The 21394-nt window shown below is 42.8% G+C and overlaps 1 protein-coding gene across 1 annotated transcript; it reads left to right on the top strand.

Moving 5' to 3' along the window:
• Window positions 1–454: 454 nt before the first annotated feature.
• LOC146716521 (protein NLRC3-like) lies at window positions 455–3808 on the top strand. The gene is made up of 3 exons (XM_085441535.1): window positions 455–543; window positions 1790–1866; window positions 1983–3808. Exons 1-3 carry the CDS (start codon window positions 455–457, stop codon window positions 3806–3808), a joined length of 1992 nt encoding a protein of 663 aa, XP_085297661.1.
• The last annotated feature ends 17586 nt before the right edge of the window (window positions 3809–21394 follow it).

Here is a 21394-nt window from a genome sequence, read left to right on the forward strand (position 1 = left end):
GACTTATCGAGTTAATAACAAGCTTCACGTGACTGTGAATGCTAAAGTGAATCCAGATAAAGGAAAGAGACCCTGCTAATGTTGGACTCACTTCTTAGTGTAGATCCCAGGAGGAAGTTCAACATAGCCATTCTTTGTGCTAGCTCGACCAAACCTGAGAGCACAGTGCAGGATAATGATCATCATCTGTCTCTGTCAAGGACATTTAAAATCCACAAATAACAAAAATTATTATATTTGATCATTAAAATATGTTTTCACTTAAAAAAGCATGAGCACACTGGTGGATTACAGAAACATGAAAACTGGTTAACAGTAAAGTTAATTTAGACGTAAACAAAGTGTCAAACATACTTAAGTAGAAGGACTGATGTTTGTGTTAACCCTCACATGGGCTGTACAACATTATATAGGGAGACAAAAACAGAGATTATCGTAGCCATCGCTCTCTCGCATGGACGTGGCAGTCTTGCTGTCTGCTGCGAATCCTCCCCGTACCTCCGTGACCTCGTCTGGTATCTGCTCCCTCCTCTGTAAGAGACAGTAAAGGAAAACACGTCTCTGCCTAGTCTTGAAAATCTAATCTTATCATCCATTGTTCTTCTAGGGCCTCTTCTTCTTGTGGCCTCAGCTAACTGCTAATATTTAAATGGCTAACATTAACATGTGTGCCAGCCAGGTTAACATTTATGATGAACTATGATTAATTAACTGATGTTGAAACTGGAGCTTTACTGACCTCTGAAATTCCTCCTAAAGTGTTATTCAGTGTTGTGACAGTCAGCTGCTTCAGCTGCTGCTGGGATGGGCTGTGGCAAAGAGAACAGAGAAAATCCAAATCAGAGTTTTTCTCTGAATTAAAAGGAAACAACAATATATTCTACATGGTGAAACTGATGGTTTCTGGTGTTTGGGTCTGTTTTTCTGTATTTATGCAAATAAAGTGTAAACTCAGATGAATTATACCATCAAATGTTAAAGGAAAATATCAGGATGAGTGTCTGTGAGCTGAGAAGGACATGAAGCGAGCAGTTTATCCCAGAGCTGAAGCTGCTCTGTGTGCAGAGATGAGCTCAGATTCCTGCTGTGATTGATCAACAGTCACAGAAATGTAGACTTGTAGTTATTACTGCAGTATGGTCACAGCAGATACTGATAAACATGTATTATGAGGATGGATGATCAAGTTTCTCACTCTCTCCTTTCAATCTCAGTTTTTTTCTTCTTCACAGTTTATCTGTTAATTTATTAATGAATAACACTGAAAGAGTTTCTGTTATATTTCCCCTTGAACATCAGCTTATTAGGGCGGCATTAGGAAATAGCCCCCCTCCAAAGAATGAATAAATGAATGATGATAATAATAAAATGATTAAAAAGCAGAGCTCAGAGTGGTAGAATGGTCAAACATGGATCCACGGGTGGTTCAACTGCATTTGGTGACGTGACTAAAGCAAATCTTTCAAATAATCCCACCATCAACGGGATGTTGTCTCCTTTACTACGGTTACTTTACTTGGTCACCGTGTGAATTTCTTTGAAATGAACCAAATTCTTTTATTTGTTGGTTGTTGCATATTTAACCTCTACAGTCAGGAAAGGAGGAGATGAGGCCTCAACAATGTTGGGTTGTAGCTGTGCTTCAGGTTAGAGTGAGTGTCCATGGAATAAATGTAAGTCAGTGAACTGGAAACATGACTGTGTTCAAACTTTGTTTTCCTTTTTATAATGAGTCTAATCAAAGGTGGACAGAAGTATCTCCACTTTGACTTTTCTGTGTCACCATCAGAGCTTCTGCACAGTGTGGAGAAAGATCCAGAAGCAGAGCTGGACTGCAGACAGCCAGTCAGAGCAGCTGTGTACAAAGTAAGACTGAACATCTGTCTGCTGATGGACTCATTTCTGAAAACTGGACTTCTTGTGTTGTTCAGACATTGAAGAGTTTTCTTTCTCTTTAGTCTCGTTGTTTTTCTTTCTTTCAGCAGATGTTGGTCTGCAGGAGGTTTTAGATGAACATAAGATCAGTCTGAGGAGGAGATGTGAACGTGTGACTGAAGGAAGTGATGAAACAGGAAGTAGAACCCTCCTCAACAGGATCTACACTGAGCTCTACATCACAGAGGGACAGAGTGAAGAGGTTCATACCCAACATGAGGTGAGGCAGCTGGAGACAGCTTCCAAGATGGACGCCCTCCATGACGCTCCAATCAGGTGCCAGGACATCTTTAAAGCCTCACCTGACCAACAGAGACCCGTCAGAGTGGTTCTGACCAACGGCGTGGCTGGTGTTGGAAAAACCTTCTCAGTGCAGAAGTTCACTCTGGACTGGGCAGAGGGCTTGGAGAACCAACATGTCAGTGTGGTGGTTCTGCTTTCATTCAGGGAGCTGAACCTGATCAGAGATGAGCAGTACAGTCTTCTGGAGCTGCTCCATGTTTTCCATCCAACATTACAGAAGGTCACAGCAGAGAAGCTGGCTGTCTCTCAGCTTTTGTTCATCTTTGACGGCCTGGATGAAAGCAGACTTTCATTGGATTTCACCAACAGGAAGCTGCTGTCTGATGTCACACAGAAGTCATCAGTCAGCCAGCTGCTGACAAACCTCATCCAGGGGAATCTGCTTCCCTCGGCTCTCGTCTGGATAACTTCCCGACCCGCAGCAGCCAATCAGATCCCTCCTACATGTGTTGACAGGCTAACAGAAGTACGAGGCTTCACTGACGCCCAGAAGGAGGAGTACTTCAGGAGGAGATTCAGTGATGAAGAGCTGTCCAGCAGAATCATCTCCCACATGAAGACATCCAGGAGCCTCCACATCATGTGTAGTATCCCAGTCTTCTGCTGGATCACTGCTACAGTTCTGGAGCACATGTTGACTACAGAGCAGAGAGGAGAGCTGCCCAAGACCCTGACTGACATGTACTCACACTTCCTGCTGGTTCAGACAAAGAGGAAGAAGAACAAGTACCATGAGGGACATGAGACGAGTCCACAGGAGCTGACGGAGGCTGACAGGGAAGTTCTTCTGAAGCTGGGGAGGCTGGCGTTTGAACATCTGGAGAAAGGAAACATCATGTTCTACCAAGAAGACCTGGAGCAGTGTGGTCTGGATGTGACAGAGGCCTCGGTGTACTCAGGAGTTTGTACAGAGATCTTCAAAAGAGAGTGTGTGATCTTCCAGAAACCAGTCTACTGCTTTGTTCATCTGAGCATTCAGGAGTTTCTGGCTGCTGTCTACATGTTCCACTGTCACACCAACAGGAAGACAAAGGTGGTAGAAGGTTTTCTTGGGAATTTCCGAGAAGAATACAAAAACAGATCTTTTTTAAACAACTTCAAATTCCTGGATGTCTTTTTAACTAAAGTCATGAGAAAATCCCTCCAGAGTAAAAATGGCCACCTGGACCTGTTTGTTCGCTTCCTTCATGGCCTCTGTCTGGAGTCCAACCAGAGACTCTTAGTAGGTCTGCTGGGTCAGACAGAGATCAGTTATGGAACCATCCAGAGAGTCATCAACAACCTGAAGGAGATGAACAGTGATGAAATCTCTCCTGACAGAAGCATCAACATCTTCCACTGTCTGATGGAGATGAACGACCTCTCATTATTTCAGGAGATCCAAGAGTTCCTGAAGTCAAAGAACAGATCAGAGAAGAAACTCTCTGAGATCCAGTGCTCAGCTCTGGCCTTCATGCTGCAGATGACAGAGGAGGTTCTGGATGAGTTGGACCTGCAGAAGTACAACACATCAGAGCAGGGACGACAGAGACTGATTCCAGCTGTGAGGAACTGCAGAAAGGCTGGGTGAGTCCAGATGTGATCATTAACATCACTGATCAGTGTAGGTTAGTAGTTTAATGTTGAAAATAAAATCAGATTGTAACCACAAAGTGTTTGTGTCCGTACGCTGCAACCTTCCACACCATTCCTTTATTGTACAGACTCAGCAGCAGCTCCATGGATCCCAAATCCAAGAGTGGAGAACAGATTTGAAGTGTGTCACATCCATGCAGTCACAGCTGTTTCCACCATGTTTCCACTGATATTAATCCTGTTCAATGACACGTTTCATATCAGTGAATATGTTCTTTAGGACGTCCACTGACATGTTTAAGTGTCCTGCTGGAAATCACTCAAATCATCCATGAAATCCATGAAAAATCCTTTTAGTGTTTCTAACTTCACCCTCTGTCCTCTCTCTCTCTCCATCCTCCTCACTGCTTCTTTCACTGATAATCACACAAACATCGTATTCAGCTACAAAATAACACAATAATATCATCTGATGATCATTATTATAAGAGCAGGATCCATATTTGATATCAGAGTAACACACTGCTTGGTTATGTGCAGTCATCATCAGTGACTGTGGGTCAAACAGAAGCTCTCTGATTGGTTGCTGACCTTGGTCACCTGTCCACTCTCACCTGTTTGTGTTTGCTCTCTCTTTGCTGTCTCCATCCTCTCTCTCCTTTCTCTCCCTCTCTGTCTTTGTACGTCACTCAGGTCCAATGGAAACAGTGACATTTACAAACCAATCAAAGACAAACTGATCCATGTCAGGTTATAACAATATTCAAAGTGAATACAGGCTGCTGCTGGACACAGACAGGTAACATCATTTTGACTTGCTGTCACCTGGATCTGGACTCATAAACACTGAAGCCCTGAACAGGAATACAAATCATTTTCTGCCAACTAGCGACACACCAGCAGATAATGGCTCAGAAAGCTCAAATGAGCCAATCATTTCTGTGTTTAGTTCCCCTGAAATCAGATCTGATATCAGCAGCTCTGAGTTCATTCATCATTATTGTCCAGTGATGAGATTTCTGCTCCGTTTGGTAACAGTCAGCAGGTTTTTCCTGCGTGTGGACGTGAACAGTCGTACCTGACAGCAGGTAGCAAACAGAGATCATCTTTCCAGCTGGAACTCTTCACTGAGCTGAACTCATTCAAAATGTTCTGGAGTCAAAACAGGAAACAGTCCAAATGTGTGTCTTCACTCTGACTCTGGATCAGATCTCAGTGACAGACTGTGGACATTATGGAAGCCTAAATGTGACACCATCTTCCTCCTTCATCTGCAGATTAAAGCCAAACAAAGATTCTCATTAAAAGTCTGCAGGTCTGAGAGAGACTCAATCGTTGTGTCATGTCAAACACAGTAAGAGGAGCTGAAGCACAGATGTGAAGAGCAGATTCATCAGATTATGACCTCACTCTGTTTTGTCTTCGTATACATTCAGTCTGTGTTTATAATGCAGATTTTCTGCTTTTATAATAACACATTTTATATTTTCTATCATCACAGACTGACTCAGTGTGGACTCTCAGAGTCTCACTGTGAAGTTGTGGCCTCAGCTCTGAAGTCCAACCCCTCCCATCTGACAGAGCTGGACATGAGTGGAAATAAAGACCTCCAGGATTCAGGTGTGAAGCTTCTGTGTGCTGGACTGGAGAGTCCAAACTGTCGACTGGAGACTCTGAGGTGAGTTCACTGACTGCGGCTGTTGTTGTTTTTCTATATTTCAGGTCTTTGATGGATGTTTGAAACTTTCTTTAGTTCCTAAATGTTCAGGATGTGTCTGAAGACAAATGTGAAGAAGTTTGAGTGCTTTCAGAAATGTTGTCTTTCCAAACGACTGAACAACAGTTTTTCCTTTTGGCTCCAAACAGAAGTGACAGACTTGAGCAGGGTTCATTTAAAGGCTGACAGAAGTGGAGTGGTGACGGGGAGATGTTTGACAGGACAGTGTTTCAGCCTCCACAGGGTCATGTTGTGCTCCATCAGTCAGTGAAGATGAAGTCAGTGCTGATGAGGCTGTAGAGTGTGTGAGGGATGTGAATGAGGATGATGAAGATCTGATGATAGCAGATAAAAACAGGCTGCAGAGACTTTGAGCCATACAGGGCACACAGTGTGTGTACAGAACAGCTGAAATCATTATGGAGGCCTCACTGGAATATGGAAGCATCACTGTACAGCTTCAGTGAAGCATTAAAGTCTCTGATATGAGATGAGAAATGAAGCAGCCAGAGCTTTTTCATGAGTGGAAATCCACTGTGACTGTGAGCTGCTGCTACAGCCTCCAGATTAGCCAGCAGCTCATCCTACTCAACATTTTCTCACCAACTTTAATGGAAGTGTGATGTTTTCAGCTGGAGTGATGGTCAGGGTGGCCTCCCTCTCCTCTTCTTCTCCTCTTCCTCTTTCATTTGTAAAGCCACTTCTGCTGCTTTCATTCATTTGGAAGTCCTGTAGCTGAGTTTGGGAGAGACTAACAGCCTCGGCAGCAGAGGGGAGAAAGGCTGTAACACCACCACTTTACTCTGTTCTACCTGTCACATCATTTTATCAGGAAACAAATATGCTCATGTTTTTACTATGTTTGTCTTGAAGATGTAAGAAGATCACATGGTGCTTTTTATTATTGTGTTGGTTTGTTTGCTGTCTCTTGGATGGAGCCCAGCTGTGCGTGGCCCCTGGGCCTGTGGTCAGAGTGTGTGCTGGATAATCCGGCCCAGGATGAGGCCAAACTGACATGGGATGAAATGTCTGTCACATAATTGAGCTTAGTGTAGTTTCATTTCTGCACAATTTAAAAACAACCAAAACTTTGTTCTGTCTTTTCTATGTTATACTGTAGACTTTCTTTGATACTGTGTCCAAAAGGAGCAGCTTTTACTTTGAAGGGGAGGCGTCTCTGTTTCCTCTTCAGGTTGGATGATGGAAGCAAATTAGTAGCTGTGTCCCAAAACGTCGGCTGCATCCTCCAGAGGCTGCATTTGAAGGCCGATTACATCACAGCCAGGCGATGAAGGCTGTCCGTATTTGTCGACTCCTTCAAATGTGCCCGACAAATGCGTCCTTCATTTCCCCGAATTTGAAGGATTCGTCGGGTGTGTCCTTCGTGGCCCACCATATCCCAGAATTCATAGCGCGGCCCAGCCAAATTTCAGCTGCCAACAATGGCGGCAGCTACTAAGTTTTCAAATGACTGTTATTAATCTTTCTGGGTCACAAAATAAACTTTTAACATATTTTCAGGCGAGAAAGTAGCTGTGTAAACTTCAAATATCTGCTTGGTTTATCAAGACATCGCATATTTGCAAAAGTGTGCCGACGTTTTCGGAGACGTCTGTTACCCACCCGCTCGCTAGCAAGCCGGGGGGTTCAATGGTCACTCCAGCCGGCGAGAGCAGCGGACGCCCGGCTTCATCGTTTTCAGACCCCGCTCTTTCGCTACTCAGGTGAAACACGATATATAAGTCACTCGGAGAACTTAAAAATGTAATTGTTTGCCTTTTTTCTGTGTTTTATTTGTTCCGGAGTAAATCGGTTTGGCTGAGATCAAAGTTCCTCCGGGATTTTCACACAGCTGAATAAACGTTAAACAGGAAACTGATTAAACAGAAGTGTGAGACGGTCGAGAATTTACGCCAGTGTCCTGTTATATTTTAGATAGCAAGGAGCAGACGGCCGAGTTTATTAAACTCCACCAACACAGCGGTGACGCAAATCTGAAGGCTAGACCGTCCCATTTCACAGCCTCGCACTTCCAGCCTTTTCGGTCTTTGAAGGACCCGGCCCACGTAGACCGTGAATACCGGGTCCTCCGAAGGATGCAGCCGACGTTTTGGGACACAGCTAGTGTGTGATGTTCTTTCAGTGTTGCACTTTGTAGACGCTCCCTGAGCACTGGTCTCACAGCCAGCTGCACATAGAGACCAGTGTTGTTAGTCCAGGTCAGAAGATGACTTGTTGGAATGAAAATGAGCTTGTAGTTTGTCTGCTTTAATAATGTGACTGGAAAAAGGTGTTGGACTTCAAATATGTCCATTTCTTTCACACTTCACCTTTAAAAGTGAAGCCTTGTGGTTCCTGGAAGGAAAAACACGACTTTTTCAAGTCTTTGTCCTGTTTTTATGAGAAATGTACGACTTTAATGTGAAACATTCAGAGTTTTTTCTCTTGTTGTGTTTGTTTGAAGCTGCTTCCTGTTGGCTTCAGCTGTTTGGAGTTTCCATTTTCTAAACTTCTACATTCTGAACCTTCTTCAGCTCTGAACAGATGATGAAACACTGAATGATTTCAAGCTCACACTTTGTCTAATAAACTTACATCTTTCATTCTTTATACAGATTGTGGGGCTGTGGTTTGTCAGAGATCAGCTGTGATTATCTGGCAGCAGCACTGAAGTCCAACCCCTCCCATCTGAGAGAGCTGGAGCTGAGCTGGAACAACGAGCTGCAGGATTCAGGAGTGAAGCATCTGTGTGGTTTCCTGGAGAGTCCAGGATGTGGACTTGAAACTCTGAGGTCAGTCAGCATGTTTTAGTTGTGCTGAGATGAATATGATGTGAAAGTTGTGCTGACACTAAACTGCAGACATCAGGCTGATATTATACTGATCCACACTGAGGATCTTCATGGTAAAGTCTGTTTTCTTCTTCTCTGGTTTAGTCCATTGACTGCAGCAGAACAATGTTCACATTTCAAACAGTGAGACTCAACGTATGGCCCGCGGCCCACACGTGGCCTGCCCACCTTTCCTGATTCAGAGAGAGGGGACCCTGATTAACTGTGTAGTGTTCTTCCTCACAGTTCTAAGTATCAGACACAACAATGAATAATCCACAGCTGACTGTCTTTAGCAGGTCAAAGGTCACGGCACACAGCAGACAGTGGGAAATATTATAATTCTGATCATTTATCAGCACATATCCATATGTATAAAAACAAAGCTGACACTGTGAGACTTGATCAGAGGTGTGATCATCACAGCAGAGGCCTTTGTGTCAAAGTCACTGAGGATCAAACAGAAACACATGAAGCAGATTTTCCTGTTCTGGCTTTTTATAGCAGATAACCTTCAAAATATTCTGCAGTCCATCAAAAACTGAAGCAAACCATGAATCAACATGTGAACATGAGCTGATGCTGCTGAAGTGAAGCAAAGTTACAGAGGTTTGATTACAGACACAGCTGAGAGTTTGTAATCTGTCATCATTTTAAAAGGTTTACATTTCTTCAGTATATCCACATTTGCAGCTGCTACCTCAACCTCCACTTGTCCAACACAACTGCTGTCCACTGCCTCCATGACATTGTGATTTTGCTGTTGGTCTTCTGTCAGATCTTCATCAATCACTTCTGCACGGGGCACACCTTCAGACTCTGCAGCTGCATAACGAAAGCCTGTAAGATAAAATTAGACATAAGGTAAATGTACACCAATATTCCAATGACAGGTGTGTGATTCATCTGGAAGTTATGTGCGGATTAGTGTACAGTGATAGCAATTTAGTATGTTTTTAGAGGGGGGGGGGGGGGTTGTTTACCTCCGATGGGTGCTCTTTTTCGCTTCCGTTGCGTACGCCTTGAGTGCCGGTCCGAGTCTGATACAGGTATGTCGTCATGCCCCATGTGCAGTGTTGGTGCCCAGTCTGGATTTGTTACATCCATTTCATATGCTGGTTTGCCTGCAATAATGCCAAATCATAAGCTACTCAGTCGACATGATGTGGTTCTGCAGCATCACACATTAGCATGTTTTATCTCATTATCTATGACCTCAGCACGTTGAAAATAACACTAAAAGCCTTTCAAGAGTGATATGAATTAATTTAGAACTCACCGGAAAGAAAATGCCGTGAGCAAACCAACAAAAAGCTGGGGATTGCAGAGAACTCGATATCCGCTCGTCTCACCGCTGCAATCCAAGCCTGACGTCTTTGTTTAGTAATATCGGATACATGGGATCCCTCACGTTGCCTCCAGGATGGAAAACGATGAAAAGAGAGCCCGTTATCCAGCTTCTTGCCTTCACGATCGTGTGATCTAACGTTGCAACCGACAACACAACACGTACGATCCATAGCTGAAATGGTATCCTTTGGCTGGCCTACTGTCATGGCGGAAGGGGGCATGGCCCATCTCCCGTGACATCACGCTCCAAAGCCCTATAGGTGGGAAAATGTACCATGTCGACCAATCAAAAATGATATGGAAACATGACATTTGGTTGTTTAGCAAAAGGGGGAAGTTTTAGGAGTGACCGGCAAGAGAGAGCGAGTGAGCGAAAGAGAGAGAGAGTTTTGATACGTGAGAGATTTGTGACGTTTACCGTGTTTGGTCTCAAGTTAGTTTGTTGTCTTGTGTATTTAGTGTGTAGCTGTTGTTTTGTTTTGTGTGTCAGTTCTACTAGTGATCGTCACAGTTGCTGCCTTAAAGCCAACAAAGGCAGATTGCAGTGTAAACGCTGAGTGACACACCTGCTGTCAGACCTGCAGGTTTATCCCTGTGCTGTTCTCATATGTGTTAGAGTGACACAAACTATTGTTTGACACCTGATTGTTCTGTAAATAGTTTGAAATGATTATATGAAAAACGTCTGAGCCTTGGCTGCATTTTTTGGTAAATAGTACCATATAACTTTGTTGTTTGCAAAACGTGTGCGTATTTTTAAAAGTGTACAATCTCTATTTGCATTTCAAGTTATGAAGATGATTCGTTAAACATGTGTGTGGTTTTTACAGTCAAAATATCACTTTCTACTTGTATTTTAAATTTTGTCTGAATTTAGATAAATTGTGCTGATACAGTTGGTCAAAATGAGAAAATAACAGATTGGCAAGATAAACTGTTTTTAAAGGTAAAATATAGAGGCCACATCAAAAGTAGTCAAGAAGGGTTAAAGGCTAAAAGCAAAGTTGTCACCAAGTACTGTTTATATTTGTGTGTATTGCTGCAGCTTTTTTGAGTATTAATTTGGTTCCTTTGTGTGAAATAATGGTATTGTGAGTGATCCATATAGTCACAAAGAATAGCCACTTGTTTCTGTGCTACCAAAGTTCCCCGGCTTTCATTCAAAATGTGTTTATCGTCAGCACCTGCACATTAAACTACTTAAACATTATAAATGTCTTCAAGCTCACACTGAGGCCTGTGGGGTACTATCAGCCACTGAGACAGTACACACATTTATATGTGTTTGTATATGAATATTTCATACTTTAAGACTGCCTGTTTATTTAAGGGAGATGAACAAAATACATTGGAATTGTACAAAATAATATCATGGATGATAAATTAAATAGATTTTAAGTAGATGCTTGTGCATTCTTAAAGTCTTATATGTTGAACTGAACTATGTGATCTGTTCAAAGCCTTAATCTTAATTTGAAGTGAAATGTGCATTTTGAGTTTATACACTATGTATATAAGGCGACCGTTTCCTTTTGCAGTATTTTTGTGTGGTGTACTTTTCTATGTCTTAACAAAAGGGGAACAAAGGTGTTTAAGTTCACCTAGGATGATGTGTTTTAATTTTCACATGGTCTTGCTTGAATTTGACCCTGACAAAGGCGTATGAACTCTGTCAGCTGTTTGGAGTTTCCATTTTCTAAACTTCTACATTCTGAACCTTCTTCAGCTCTGAACAGATGATGAAACACTGAATGATTTCAAGCTCACACTTTGTCTAATAAACTTACATCTTTCATTCTTTATACAGATTGATCAACTGTGGTTTGTCAGAGATCAGCTGTGATTATCTGGCAGCAGCGCTGAAGTCCAACTCCTCCCATCTGAGAGAGCTGGAGCTGAGTGACAACTACAACCTGCAGGATTCAGGAGTGAAGCATCTGTGTGGTTTCCTGGAGAGTCCAGGATGTGGACTTGAAACTCTGAGGTCAGTCAGCATGTTTTAGTTGTGCTGAGATGAATATGATGTGAAAGTTGTGCTGACACTAAACTGCAGACATCAGGCTGATATTATACTGATCCACACTGAGGATCTTCATGGTAAAGTCTGTTTTCTTCTTCTCTGGTTTAGTCCATTGACTGCAGCAGAACAATGTTCACATTTCAAACCTTCAAAGAAGAAGAAAAATCCTCCACTGGATAATTCACTGTGAAACTCTCCAAGTCTTCATTCCACCTTAAAGTCTGTCTGACACTGAAATCCAAAGCAAAATGTGCGTTTGCTTTACAGACAGCAGTCCAACACAAACATACACACATCATCCAAAACACAGTCCAACATCCAAATCTCCTCCACTGCCAGCATGAATGATGGGAAAGAGAAGGAGGAACACTCTGACATTCAGGGTTAGAATGAGTTTCATGAAGCAGACTGTGAAGATCAAAGCTGCATTAGAAAGCTTACATGAATGAATGAGTGGACAGAAGTGGACAGAGATCATCTGAAGCACTTCAAAGGCTTTAAATCAGCACATTTCTCTTTATTCTTTATCAACTCTGTTAGTTTCTCTCAGTTTTCTGTGGAATGAAGCTAACAGCAGGCTAATAAGATGCTGACCAATAGGTTTCTATTAAAGGTTGTAATTTGTATATGAAAAAGTGCTTTGGCTCAGCAGGGATCAGCTTACAGGTAGAATACAGCTGCTGGATGGGATTAGCATGTCATAGCTATCTACCAAACTGCTAACTGGGGGATTTCAGGCCATCTATGGATCATTTTTGCTAACTGTTTATTCAGCTTAGGCTCACAGGGCTGCAGCCTGTGCCCTAGCTGTCATAGGGCAAGAGGCGTGGTCCACCTGCACAGGTGAGCAGTCCATCACAGGGCCAACAGAGAGAGACAGAGAAGCACTCTCTCACATCCACACCTACAGCCAATTTAGAAGCACCAATGAACCTAAGCAGCATTTCATTGGACTGTGGGAGAACATCCAACCTCCACAGAAAGGCCAACAAGCTTCAACCTACAACCTTCTTGCTTTAAGGCACTAGTGCGAACCACTTTTCCCCATTTCAGCCCAAATCCTGCATCTTCCTGTTTCTGACTCCAGGCCAGCTCCACTAACACTTTCTCATCAGACACTGCCACCTAGTGGAGGAAGTCTTAGTTCCATTTGAAGCTTCAGATTACAGTTAGTTCCTTTACAAAGAGGTGGAGGTGGTGGGGCCACAGCACCATCATCACTGAGTGCCATAGGACACTTAACCTTTGTTTCCATATGCTGGGAACTTCCTGTTGTTCCAAGGAGGACTGGAAAATGTGTGAAAATCTCCCAGTCAGTTCCTCACAGCACACTTCAATCATTTCCCTCCCACAGCATCAGGACCAGGGCTTTTTCTCTCTTTGGTCCCACTAAGAGATTTCCACACAAACACCTCATCAGTGGGACTCTCAGAGCTACCAGCCCTTTGCTACAATCACAAAGCTCTTCATTGAAATCAATGATATCAAAGCTGGAATCAAATGAGTCCAAGTCTTCTGCTGATTCAGCATCACATTCATCTTTGCTCCTTGTTCTGCATCCCCACCATGGACTTCATTCCTTTCCAAGCCAGCCTTGAGTGTCCTTTATTCAGCTCATCCTCTGCTTTACTTTTACACCTGATTTTAGCTGCTTTATCTCTCTTTCAACAAGTTTCTGTGCCTCAATCTTTTTCTTCTCTCCCTCATAACAAGACAGCTTCTTCTGCCTGAGAACATGTTGGAGTGATTTACTAATCCAGGGCTGCTTATTGGGGAAAATACTTCCTGTTTCCAAAGTAATCCCCATTTTTCCCAGAAAGAAATGTAAGTAGAAATCGATGATCTAAGTGAGAACATGAGCCTTTAAAAAGTCCCAGTGGGTGCAGTCAAAGCAGTCCCTCAGTCCCAGTATATAGTCTTTGGTCCAGACTGGAACAACTGTGTGCCCAGTTTGAGCTCTCTTCAGTGCTGTGACCTGACAGACCCAGAGGGGCCATCACATCACATTTAGAAGCTCCCCTAATGGAGCCACAACACATGTCCAACACTTAGTCTGTCTTGTTGGACCAACTGGAAGAAACGATTCAAGGACTTAGTCACAGAACAGAGATTCAAATCTCCAAAATCCAACTGGCTGCATCAGGACATATAGTCTGAAACTCTGCACAGTTTCCTGTTTGAAGCTGCTTCCTGTTGGCTTCAGCTGTTTGGAGTTTCCATTTTCTAAACTTCTACATTCTGAACCTTCTTCAGCTCTGAACAGATGATGAAACACTGAATGATTTCAAGCTCACACTTTGTCTAATAAACTTACATCTTTCATTCTTTATACAGATTGGAGAGCTGTGGTTTGTCAAAGATCAGCTGTGATTATCTGGTAGCAGCACTGAAGTCCAACCCCTCCCATCTGAGAGAGCTGGACCTGTGGGGAAACAACCTGAAGGATCCAGATGTGAAGCAGCTGTCTGATCTTCAGCAGAGTCCAGACTACAGACTGGAGACTCTGAGGTCAGTAGAGTGATGGAGTGAGTGGGTGGTGCTGTCAGCAGTATTGTACTAAACACAGTCAGTATGAAACAAAGATCCAGTGTTTCCTGTAAAGCTGCAGCTTCTCAGTGAAGCTGTGAGAGGAGAATGGTGACAGGCTTCAGGATTGGACACAAACACTTCCTGTTTCTGACCTTTATGGTCACCATAGTAACGGCTGACACGCTCTGATCAAACACTGTCAACAGCCAATCAGCTCTCTGAACAAAGCAGCACACAGACCAATGACTGCATTCATTTCCAAGTTTAAAGCAGTGAAGAACACAGTCTGTAGGTGAGGAAGAATTTAGTGAGAGCAGATGTTTGGATGGAATTCCTCCAGTTAACAGCTGGAACCGTCCATCTGGATTGTTGGGCTTGTTGTTGGGGTTCCTACAGAGCTCAGAGTGGACACACCAAGGTTCTTCTAATGAATGAAAGTCCAAACTCAAACTAGGAGGGAAAAACATTTTCATCAACTTCAATAAAAATCCAAAGATTAGAAAAAGTGAAGCAACAATGAGTCCTAGTACAGTCCCAGCACTGAAGTCCCTGCTGCTCTTTATACTGGATGTGCTGCATCACTGACTGACAGCTGATGAAGAGTCTCTGGAAACACTCGTTTATCTCCTCTGCTCTTCCTTCTTCTCTCTGCAGGTGGAGCTGATGATGGTAAACAGGACGGTGTGTGTGCTGAGAGAGGAGGAGCTGTGTCCTGATGATCCAGAGAGGTTGAAGCAGCAGCAGCTTGTGTGTAGAGACGCTCTGACTGGGCCATGTTACTGGGAGGTGGAGAGGAGAGCTTCATCCAGCAGTGACTGACAGAGGAATGAGAAGAAGTGCAGATGACTGTCAGTGCTGCAGAGTGAACTGCTCTGAGAACAGCTCCACTGTCAGACACAATGTAGAGTCCAGCATCATCCCTGTGTGTCCCTCTGGATCTGACAGAGGATCATCAGTGTATCTGGACTGCTCTGCTGCTGCTCTGTCCTTCTACAGTCTCTGCACAGTCTCTGTCTGACTCTGGCTACATTTTTGGCATTTATATTCTTGGTTGCTCTCTTTATATTTTTCACATGCAAAATGTGCCCATCTTTGGCAAGATTCATACTGCACCTGGAAAGGAAAAATAAATGGCTCATATTCTGTTTGGTGAATACTATTACTCAACATTTTAATTATGATTGGCAAGTAATGATACTAAGACTTATGTGTTTCTTTTGTTTTGTTTTGTTTTACCATTTCAATCATGCTGCGGTCAGTGTTAGCATCTAACATGGAGAAAACAATGCAGTAGTCCTCAGCGTTCCCTGAAACACAATCATAGTTAGGTTTTAATCAAACATTATTTATTGAATAATTAAAAAATAATAGTACATTTTTTCCAAATATACTTCCTGGAAAATTAGTCTAAATTAGACTTTGAGAAGGGTCTTATCTGAAAGTGTTTAAAGAGCACTATTTGTACTGTGCTGTTTGAAAAGCACTATTTAAATTGGAAGTACGCACTAACGTGATAAGGACTTTACTGGACTTACCTCGATTTTCAAGTAGGGTGCAAGCTATCTGCATTCGCTCCAGCACAACTGGCTCTGTAGTGGTTGACACCTCACTGACCTCTCCAAAATCAAGGTAGTGTTCTGCAAACTGTGAGATTGATCATAATTAGAATGTAAAGTCTTAATTAGGTAAAGGATAGGATAATTATAAGCCACAAGGCTTCAGCCTATTCCTTTTTCAGTTACTGTATGATTAAGTACTTCTATGTAAAATGATCATCTTTGTTGTTGTTGACCGAAATAACTTTCACTTCTCTTAAATTCACTTAAAGTCTTAATTCTAGCTAACAAGAAACTGAATCATTTGAATACGGGTTACCTTTAACAGTAAAACTCCACAACTGCTGGAATCCTGTCGCTTGTTGTGTTGCATAGTCTGTAACTGCCACTCCATGGTGTCTTCATGCCCTCTCATCCTCAGAAAATTCCTAGTTGAACAAAAGTGTTTGTAATGAAACAAGATTTTTTTTTTTTAATCTAAGAATAACACCTCAGTATCATACATACCTCCAGTTGCGCAGAATTTTCCTGTCATAAACACCTTCATTCCCATGGGGTCTATGAGCAGTATTTTCTGTGCAGAAATGTTGACAATCTAAAGAAAAAGTTAAATTAAAAATTACAATTGTTTGTGCCACTGAAAACTTATTTAAAAATAACACTTTGTGCAAGAAACTGCTTCACAACAAATTATGCAAATTAATAACAAAATGAACACATACCACAAGAATCCAGTGTGTACCAAAGTTCACAGGGCACAGCCACGTCTTCAACTGGGAACTTCATCTGTGGGATTGGAAGTGCAGAGTAATTTGGATTTACTTAGGAACCATGCGTCTCAGGGTGTTTTCAAATATAGTCTTCTTTAAAGGAACCGAACTCTTTCCTCAGCAACAGAAAGGAGTCAACTGTTTGGACCACTTCTGAGCTTTCAACATACCAGTTGAGGCATCTGAACTGCCCAGAAAACAACGAGCTTGCAACTACTGAACAGAGCAGGTGTGCAGCATTCTGCACAAGTATAGAAAAATGTTATAGAACAGTAAATAGTGTTTTTTTTTAATTTAATTTTAAAATTAGTAGGTAAATGACATTTCTTACTTACCTTTCGTCTGTCAATAACACGGTGCAGATATGCATCAATGACCTGTTTTGAAAAATCTGAGTTTATACAACAACAGCAACAATTTTTGAAGTAACTGCTTGAGTGCTGTACACAAAAACATCTAAAGGAATCGAATTGCTGATAAAGGTTCTTTCTGCATATACTGAAACTGGGTATTATGATGTCACAACATCTGTGTTGTGGTTGATAACATTTTTTCCTGTTGAAGTGAATGGGTGAAACCTTATCAGAGTTTTGCTATATAAACCCCCCGACCTACCCGCACATTTTAAACTATTAATGGTCTCTGCACTGCAAATGCTTCAGAAGGAGCAGAACCTCGAAATCAGACTCAATAATGATAAGTTCTCTTACCTCATCAGAAACCACCGTGACCCCTGCAGTGTTCGAAAAATAACTTGTATGGTCCAACAGCTGCCTCCAAGCGCCCAGTATCCTTTGCACGCCATAGCCTCTTTACTAAAAGAAAAATATGATAAGTTAGCTTAGGCATGCATGAGATTTCTAGTGGATAAGCTTGGTAAAGGCCAACGGGCCACAACAGGAAAAAAGTCAATACAATAGGCATGCATTTACACGCAGAGAAATAGGAAAGGTACAGCGGGTGGGCAAAAGAGAAAATTACTGACAGGCAGATCCATTTCCAGACTTCCACAAGCTCAGTGCACGTTGCACGTTTCTTTACATCTAATATGAGTTGAAGACTGCAAAATGCAAACAAAGTCATGCAACAGTCAATTAAGTTGCAACGCCAAACTGGCAACAAATGACCAACTGGTCAAAAAGAGTTGTTCACTATGTCACCTTCATCTTCTAAGCTTTGTTTCTGGGAGGGAAGTTCTTGTTCACGCGTTTCTGGTCCTGGAACACAATTAAACTCCTTGTGTCAGCCGTTTTGGGTGCATAATGAATCCTCTGGACTTTGCTGGCACTGAGGGTTAGCAGTAGGATGGCAGGGAGGCATCTTCAGGTCTGTGCTGCTGTTCACTGTCTGACTGCGAGTTGGGTATTTTTACTTGTCACTGATATTTACATGGTGGCTTCTTCTGTACGGCTTGATATGGTCAATGCTGTAGTGATTTCTTAAAGTTGCTCCTTCTGTGTTTTTTAATCTCACACATTTGCCAGCGATGTCTTGAATGGTGTAGGGTCCTGAAGAATCTGGATCAAGTCTTCCTCCCTTCCTTCCACGTTTCATGTTCAAGAGAAGAACTTCATCTCCAACGCTGTACACAAGGTTTCTGTACTTCTGGACTCGTCTAGCATAAGCTTCCTTTTGTAAGTCTTGGGACTTTGCCATATTTTCCTCTACAGTTTTTTTTTTAAACTTGCTCTTGTGCGTCTCTTGTAGAAGATACAAAGTCACCGTAACTCGACTCCTCAGGGAGAATGATGGAGGACAGCTAAAATTTTCACATTTTAAATTACAATTAGTCCACCACCAGCACCTTTGTTTTGGCCACATTCAGTTTCAGGTGATTCTCCTCACGAACCGACCAATCAGTCCTCTGTACTCCTCTTCCCTTCCCATTCCCTCTTTAATCCAGGATCTCAACCAGTTTTTTATGTTCTCTCTTATAACTTAACTGATAAAGTAACAACACATTTTTGGTTGTTAGTAACTTACTTTATTAACCATGTTGTGGAATGGCACAGGCATATCAATGCACACATACACCACGCTTGGTGTTCTCTACTTTACCACAAAATATAAACTGATTTTACTAAATACATCACAGCTCCTCCCATCCAGCTTTGATGAACACATTAAGTATCAAACAATCGAGATATTTTCAGGTAAATGCCGTAACCCAATAATTGTACTTAAACTGAAATATGACACCTACTCAGTGATTTACAACATAGAGGTAGGTTGTTTCCTCTTAAACATTTTAACCGCTTTCCTTACAAAATGAACTGGAAACCTATAAGTTCAGTCTCTGAGGTGCTCTGCGATTTCTCTCAGGGTAACGTCTGCCTGTTTGGTCAGAGTCCATAGTGCTCTGTGTGGAAAGTTCAGGTGTTTGAACATTGGTGGTTTCACGTAAACCCTGAACCTCAGGTGGTGAAGCGAGGGCAAACTCTTCTGAATCTTGAAGTGTAGATGTGTCCTCTCGGGTTGCTCTGGAACTACGTGACATTCTGCATCTAGAATCTGATCAACATGTCTACGCCAGACTAAGTTGGCTCCAACATTTATGGTGTATATCAGCGGTCCGGTCCGTGAACGAATCGTGCCAGACTGCCTTTTCTGACTTGGGTCTCTGTAGTCTCTGGCGAGAACTCTTTGTCCAACATTGAAGAACCTGGTTTTGTTTCTTGTTGCTTCCACCATGGAAGACTGTTTATCTTGGACATCCTTGCGAATGTCTGGTTTCAGCAAATCTAGATGTGATCTCAGATCTCATCCCATGAAGAGCATTGCAGGTGTGTGTCCAGTTGTTGCATGAGTGGTAAGACAGTAAAAAAATTGTCAATTTTCTGTTGTAGTGGTTTCCCCTCTGTGCGACTGGCTGGTTCAGCTTTGTTGCAGGATGATGGGGAGCTGAAGTGATATGTCGTATGCCGTTACTCCTAAGGAAACACTGGAACTCCTCTCCAGTAAACTGATGACCATTGTCACTTACGAGCTGTTGTGGCGGACCTGTGCGTGCAAACGGTGACCAAAGACTATTGATCGTGCTGGCAGCTGTTGCTTGCTTTACGGGGAAGATTTCTGGCCACTTTGAGTGGGCATCAACCACAACCAGGAACATTTGGTCCATAAATGGGCCAGCATAGTCTATATGAATGCGTTGCCATGGAGCAGATGGCCACTCCCACGCGTGTACAGGTGCTGTTTGAGGCTGGCGCAGCGTCTGCTGGCAAACAATGCAGGATTTAGCCATATTCTCCATTTCACAATCAGTGCCTGGCCACCAAACATAGCTTCTAGCAAGACCTTTCATCTTAACACCCAAATGTCCATCGTGCAGTGAGTCAGTACCTTTGTACGTAGTTTGGGTGGCAGGATGACACGAGTTCCCCACATGACACATCCTTGGCAAACGGATAGTTGGTCTTTGCGGGTGGAGTACGCAGAGAACTGAGTGTCACTACAGGACGGCCAACCATTCACAGTAAGATCGTTTGACAAGATTGTGTTTTGGCTCGTTTCTCTTTTCACCTGAGCACTTGTGACAGGTAGGGGTTCCATTTGTGTAACATGAAACACAGTAGCTGGATCAGTCATTTCTTCGGTGGGTTGCATGTGTGGAAGACGTGAAAGTCCATCTGCATTTCCATGTAGCTTTGTCCCTTTGAACTCAATGGTGTAGGTGTGTGCACCCAGGAACAAAGCCCAAGCAAGCGTACGCAAGCCATGGTTGGAATACCTTTCTGAGGGTTAAAGATGGACACCAGCGGTCGGTGGTCTGTGATCAGGGTGAAGTGTCGTCCATATAAATACTGATTAAACTTCTTCACTCCCCACACTAGACTGAGTGTTTCTCTGTCTATCTGCGTATAGTTGTGCTCGGCTGCATTTAGGGACCTTGAGGCAAAGGCAAGTAGTCGTTCGGATCTATCAAGCATTTTGTGAGATAGCACGGCACCAATGCCATATGGTGAGGCATCACAGGCGAGGCGAAGTGGTAGATTGGGGTCAAAGTGTGTCAGAACCTCCTCTGATGTAATGAGCTGCTTAACTTAACTAAATTAAATGCCTCTTCATAGTTTTTTGTCCATTTCCATTTGACATTTTGTTGCAGCAGAGAGTTCAGCGGGTGCAGGACTGTTGAAAGGTTTGGTAGAAACTTGTGGTAATAATTAATTAAGCCCAAGAATGAACGTAGCTGACTCACATTTTTAGTGTCTGGTGCCTTCAGGACTGCTTCAACTTTGTCCTCGGTTTTGTGGAGCCCATGTCTGTCGATCTTGTGTCCACAATACTCAATGGCATCCTTGAAGAACTCACATTTGTTTTTGTTTGCTTTCAATCCATATTTTTCTAGCCTGGCCAGGACTGCTGTTAGGTTAGCCAGATGAGTCTCCTCATCAACACCAGTGACTATTATGTCATCCAGAAAACACTGTTCCTGGAATGCCTTGTAGGACCTGATCCATGGCACGTTGCCATACTGCTGGGACACTGGCGATACCAAATACCAGCCTGTTGTACTGATATAGGCCTTTGTGAGTGTTTATCACCACATATTTCCTGGATGTCTCTTCTACTTCCAACTGGAGATAAGCCTGGGCAAGGTCAGTTTTTGAAAAGTGTTTGCCACCTGCGACTGCTGTGAATATGTCTTCTATCCGCGGAAGTGGGTACTGATCTATGTGGAGAACTGGGTTCACTGAAACCTTAAAATCACCACAGATCTGCACTCTGTCACTTGCTTTCTTGCTTACTGACACTATTGGTGAAGCCCAATCTGACCATTCCACCTTGGTGAGTATTCCTTGCTCTTC

Source organism: Copadichromis virginalis, linkage group LG3, assembly GCF_057382275.1.
Source record: "Copadichromis virginalis isolate Kocher_CV1m ecotype Utaka linkage group LG3, C_Virginalis_male_GT1.1, whole genome shotgun sequence".
NCBI lineage: Eukaryota > Metazoa > Chordata > Actinopteri > Cichliformes > Cichlidae > Copadichromis > Copadichromis virginalis.

Excerpts from the sequence above, each read along its gene's own strand:
- LOC146716521 (XM_085441535.1), top strand. The coding sequence starts at position 455 with ATGGACGTGGCAGTCTTGCTGTCTGCTGCGAATCCTCCCCGTACCTCC. Across the intron at positions 544-1,789 it reads TCCCTCCTCTGTAAGAGACA|AGCTTCTGCACAGTGTGGAG; the intron begins GTAAAGGAAAAC and ends TGTCACCATCAG. Across the intron at positions 1,867-1,982 it reads TCAGAGCAGCTGTGTACAAA|CAGATGTTGGTCTGCAGGAG; the intron begins GTAAGACTGAAC and ends TCTTTCTTTCAG.